Raw genomic sequence first — 6,299 nt, forward strand, 5'->3', positions numbered from 1 at the left:
ATTAGAAACTCCTCGGGGTTTGGGCCAACTGTCTGCATGAACTCAACGGGCAGATCACCCAGATCTTCCAGCAGACGCGGCACAGGTGGAGTCGGCCGTTGGTTGCGAAGAAGAGTTCGCTTGCATGTACTAGCAGAAGATAGAAGTGCACGTACCTGAAAAATTGAAACGTGACTTAATAACTCAAGACTATAAAGTTGGAAGGCTCAAAATGATAAATTTAAGTAACTTCATGATTGCTTTAAAAAGCTCATGGATACGAAGATTGTTTCTGGATAATTCAAAATGGATTAATCTTTTTATGTCTGTTACAAAGATATCAACAAATGAGTTAATAATATATGGAGATTGCTTCATAACGAGAAAAGCAAACCAAATTACAAATAAGTTTTAGAGAGATACATTACTTAGTGGGGTAAAGATAGAAAGTAAACATAATCCTCAAACTGTAAACGATATTTTATGTATTAATCTCTGGCATAACAGTGAAATACTTATAGATCGAAAACCATTTATTTATGTAAATTTTATATAAATATATATCATGCAACACAAAAAAAAAAGTGCACGTACGTCATTGTCACATTGACTGACACCATGGGCAAAGATCTGGCCTGGCTTGTCCCGGGTCCTGGCAGCTTGATCTTTCATCGAGTTGCGTATTTTGGCGAGACGGACGTGGGTCTGATCTGCAGCATGGTTGTGGGGTTTAACTGCTTCTGGGTGCTCTCTCTGTAAGTCTGTTATCATAGAACCTCAACAATTACCACTAGATCTTTTGACACATTTCCACCACAACTTTGTTTTGCGAGTTGCATGTTTGGTATACATGAACCCCTCGTGACAGATTTTGTGACCACCCTTATTGCTATGAATAACTTCCATATTAAATAGACTTCTGATACTAGCAAGCTGGAGAATATATCTATATATAGTGAAACAGATTTAACCTTAGGCATTTTATAAATCATTTACAATAGGAAGCCCTTAGTTTAAATCTATCCTAATCAGTAAGCTAGACCCAAGCATCACCCCTGCACAATATGAAGACTCTTTCTTTAATCTAGCCTAATTGGCCTACTTAACAATTACCCCATGCATACTATGAGTATGATGCCACATTCAATACTCTACAAACCCATACATTTTGTTATATAAAAATTGTGACTTTTTTTCCTGTGATTTTTTTTCCTATACTAAATTGTGACTTTTTTTCTGTGACTTTTTTTCCAGCCACCATTAAAGTATATACCCTGCCTTTTCACCCCAACCGCCGACGGATTGTAACTCAGCTATATTAATAGTATTATATTTTGATTTAGGTGTCATACCTGTAACATACACACCAGGATAGTTTGTGATCGATAATTATTACTTGATTCTAGTGGTTAGTCAACCAAGTCAAGTAGAGTACGTGTAATGTTTATCTCATAACAAATAAATATAAGTATGTGTTATCCAATTTTTGTTGTTATATACATTAAAGCTATTTTTTTTAATACAGTGTATTCCCAATTTCTAGAAATACCATACTTCATACATGTAAAGGTCAGTAGATAGTTCTAATTTGTTAAAGATATAAATGTTAAGCCCCTCCCCCCCCCCCCATTTATTCCTAGGGAGGGGGTGAAGTTAATGTTAAGTCTTGGCATGAAGAAATAATTTTGTGAATTAGGGGCCCAAAAAGTAGGGATTAAGCCAGATTAAAAGAAATCGTCTTCTAGAATGCTATAACTGAATCATTAGATGGTTAGATGGGTACCGTTTTTGTGCCTGTGGAGGGATGAAGTTTACTAAAGTTGAATAGAAACAATCTAAATTGTAATTTCTTCACAACAATTACTACTAGACCATTTCCAGCTAAATTAAACATACAATGTGTTACTTACCCAGACCTGTCAACCTTTAGTCAAGAAAAAGCAGGTGTGTGTTGAAAAAGCAGTAAATTTTGTCAAATTGTTTTGTTTTTTTAACTGCACACGATTTAACACAAATTTTTAAAAAGTACTACAATAAGTTATATAAACACTACATAATGTCATGTATACTTGTCAACCTTAGTTATTGGCATTAAAAAAATAAATAAAAAAAATAAAAAATAATAATATATATATATTAAATTTTGTTTTAATTATTTTTAAATATTATTATAATTTAATACATATTTTTAAAAATAACTCTTTTATCCAAAAATCTTAACTAACAAATTTAAACATTAATTAGTACATTTACGGTATTACACAGGTTGCATCATCGTTATTTGTGTTTCGTGAAAAGTAGACCCAAGACAAATTTATATAGGCCTAAATTTATAAATTAATATTCAGTTTTTACTACAAAGAGGTACAGTGGTGTGGTACTTATTTAAAATCACCATAACCATGCAATAAACATTGTATTTCCACTAATCATTTCTACTAATCGTAGGTAAAACTTCAACTAAAAGCTCATTACTGACATCGTGTGAAATATACCCGAATTTTACCTATTTCCGTGATTTAATATAATCCCTTGAAGTGTACTCTTGTTACCATGTATCCATATTCGGGCAAAACAGTGGGAAAACAGTGGGGAAAATTCGGGCAGTTTTTATCTGGGTAAAATTTCGGGCAAATCAACCCCTCCAGCCCCCCTAAATCAAAGAGTCCCCATATGCCCATGCTTGTTACCAACATTTTACTGCACAAACCTACAAATCTAATTGGTACAAGTATTGTTTATACAGTTAATTGGTCTTTCTGTCGTCTTCCTTTGACGTGTGATTTTGACATCGTGTGTATTGATGCATGCGTTCGCTGTCTACTCTAGCACTTCCAGCCAAAGAACTTTACGTTATGTAATTCAGTGGGAAAACATTTTACGAGTCAGAGGTGTCATTAGGGTATCTGGACAAAATCTCACAGGACAAAATCCCACAGTACGAAATCTACAAAGTGAAAATAGGGACAAAATAATGTTATCTTTGGTATTATTAATAACGAAAAATCTAACTTCCTTAACTGGTTAATTATTAACATAAACTATTATGTTTATGGAACTAAGATACAAACAAAATATTTAGAAATCAAAGTTGTTAAAAATCTGTTGAAGCAAAAGTTTGAAATAGAAATATTTATTTTATATAAAAATTGCAAATATGAAATGTTTAATAAACAATGGGCTCCATGGGCTAATTTATTTAATGATAACGATTAAATGATATATATGATGTTAGCTTAAGTTTGTTCTTGTCTATGGTTTGTTTGGAGATAGCGGAAAACAAGCAAAAATAAACATACACCTCACGTATAACCTTATCTCATCTTCTACCTCTTTCGTATCCTCTCTCTTCTCTTTATAATATCCCAGATTAAACCAATTACATGTATGTATACTTACTACTCTTGTACCCACTTACATTGATGCCTTTTTGCATATATGTATGTGTATGTATGTGTGAATCTATGTATGTACATATGTGTATATATCGGAGGACATCCGGGTACGTGTGTACGTATTTGTTTGTGTATGGATATATGTGTTGTATATTTATTATATGTACAGCAGTGATTTGGGGCTCCCATCCCTGACACTGCTATGTTTGTGATCTGGGACAATAAAAAAAATAATTTAAAAAATAAATAAAAAAACAAACAAACATTAGTTCATCAAATCAGTGTCTTTGTACAGAAACCATTTCCCATTAATAGGCCCGGTTCATGATTACTAGAGTCTGGCGCCAAAGTAAAAACACTATCCGACACACGGCAACAAGGTGCCAAGTGAGCTATGACAATAAACAAGTTATGGTCTTGATGTCTGTTGTGTGATTTTGTTTGTGAAATTGGATTAGGTCCAGAATATAATGGTGACTTCGACTTCTCACTACTGCTAATAACTAGGAGACTTGAGCCGACTTTCAGAGAAAAAACCGTTCATTTCGACGGCAAGATTAGGGCCTGAACACATATAAACAACATGATTATTAGTTAATATTACCTTTATTTGAGTTGTATATTTAGGTATGTAATTTATTTTTTCTTCCTTATTAACAGACACAAAATCAAAGATCAAAGCATTGGACATTGAATCACTTCATTTCAAAGCAGTGAAAATGTTAGTTGGAGAGCAACTGGTAATGAAAAGTATGACAACATTAATCCTTCCAAATGGTAAAATTCAGGTAAAGTTTCAAGATTCATTTAATGAAGCTCAAGAAACCCAAAGCAGAATGCAGGCACTTATCAGGAAAGACATCAAATTTGAAGGCAAAATCTCGGATAAAGAAATCACATCAGTTCTACAAAATCTACAAGATTCTACACCACAAGTTTATTGTGCTCATATTCCATATCAACAGATCATTGCAATTTTCGGTAAAGATCAAAATGGAATTGATGCTGCAAAACAATAGATTGTAGTAAACTTGGCGCAGGTAAGAACACCAACTCGAGCTGCCAGAATGCAGGCAGTTGTCGGTGAAGACATTCAGCTTGAAGACTTGGATAAAGAAAAAATAATGTCGGTTATAAAAGATTTCCAAGATTCCACACCAGACATTTATTGTGTTCATATCCCAGATCGACAGATTATTACTCTTCTTGGTGAAGACCGGGTTAGAGTAAATGAGGCAAAACAAAAACTTCTAGTAGACTTGAAACAAATAAAACCCTGATGTTAAGTTAACACAACACTTAATTCATCCAGTAAAATTATGGACTCTTAACACTGAGAAAAGGTTAGTCATTAAAAGCCAGACCATGTCAGGTGTGGACACAATTGAAGTTCAGCCACTTGTCAAAGGAAAACAGCTTGATGTCATGGTGTACAAGGGTGATATCACTCAGCTATCAGTGGATGCTATTGTAAATGCTGCTAATGATAGGTTAGCACATGGAGCAGGAGTAGCAAGAGCTATAGCTGATGCAGCTGGTGATGACTTGCTCAAGGAAGGTAACAGGTATATTCGAGAGCATGGTGTAATCAGTGTGTCTGGTGTTGCAGTTACCACAGCTGGAAGACTACCCTGCAAGAAGGTGCTTCATGCTGTTGGACCAGCCATGTATGATTATAAGGACAAGAGAGAATGTCTGGAAGATCTCTGTAAAACCATACTGAGATGTCTATGTGAGGCGAGAAACCTGAATATGTCTTCTGTTGCTATTCCATCTATCAGTTCAGGTATAATTTTAAATATTAACATGCATCTTGAAAGGGTTTAAAATCTGATTCACTTAATCGCATATTGGTTTATAAAATGAATAGGTTATTATCATTTTATATTGTTTACATAACTGTTTTGCATAAAACAGTACATATTATATCACATGATCAAATTACCTTATCTGTGTGCATATTGTTATTTGTACGTTCATGAAGACAAATATGAAAATGGTTACATAAAATCTTCAGATTTTTAATTTGAGCACAACGTGTGGCCTCAAAATAAATCTTTTCTTCCTCAGTAAATTATTTATTATATTTATTTTGGGGGGTGGGGGGGGGTCATTTAGATTTGGTAAATACTAGTAACAGAATTATAAATATGAAAAACATAAATAAATATGAAAAACACGTATATGCAATGTACATTGCTGTCAAACTATAAATACATGTGTTCATTGTTTATAGTAGTGTGTTTAATTTAATATTTATTGCAGTATTCTCTATCCAGAGCATTTTAAAGTATACCTAATACTTTTTAATTATTTATCATTGCTAATATTTTACATCTAAATGACAATGTGAAGACCTATAAAACAGCAATTAACGGCATTTACTGGGATTTGTTATGGCAATCCACTATTGATTTCAACAAAGAGACACCACGTTTTTGAGGAAAAACTGTAAAATTGAGAAGTTTGTTATTCTTTTGTATATGCACTAATATTAAGCTGTTAATGTCCATTGTTTCTCGATGTATACTAGTTGTCAATTAATTACTTGCTACACCCTTTATATGGTCGCCTATGGGATTTTATTTGGTATAGTCATACCTATAGCACATATTCAGTGCATAATAAAAATTAAATTACACTATACTATTTGATTAATTAGCCATCACTTGATCATGCAAGTTCACAATAACCTTGACCGTGACAATAATTACTGTACATGGCTCTGAATGGAGTTTTAATAACAGTTAGCACTGAGGAAAAGTTGGTTTTGGCCTATAATTCATACAATAAAGATTTGAATGTTTTTATTTACATTGTGTTTGACTTGCCATGTACAACTGCTCTTAAATATGGTAATATATCTGGGCAACCTGAACTTAGATTTTAATAGCAATTTATTTTTATATTAAAAATAACATGCCA

General features: G+C 33.3%; 1 protein-coding gene across 1 annotated transcript; it reads left to right on the top strand.

The window, feature by feature from the left end:
- Positions 1-4,710: 4,710 nt before the first annotated feature.
- On the top strand, positions 4,711-5,160 carry LOC121391885 (protein mono-ADP-ribosyltransferase PARP9-like; the record flags this gene model as incomplete). The annotated part of the gene is made up of 1 exon (XM_041523356.1): positions 4,711-5,160. A coding segment is annotated over exon 1 (421 nt), but the record flags the coding sequence as incomplete, so codon positions are not given.
- Positions 5,161-6,299: the final 1,139 nt, after the last annotated feature.

This window comes from Gigantopelta aegis, unplaced genomic scaffold (genome assembly GCF_016097555.1).
Source record: "Gigantopelta aegis isolate Gae_Host unplaced genomic scaffold, Gae_host_genome ctg3055_pilon_pilon:::debris, whole genome shotgun sequence".
NCBI classification, from domain to species: Eukaryota; Metazoa; Mollusca; class Gastropoda; order Neomphalida; family Peltospiridae; genus Gigantopelta; species Gigantopelta aegis.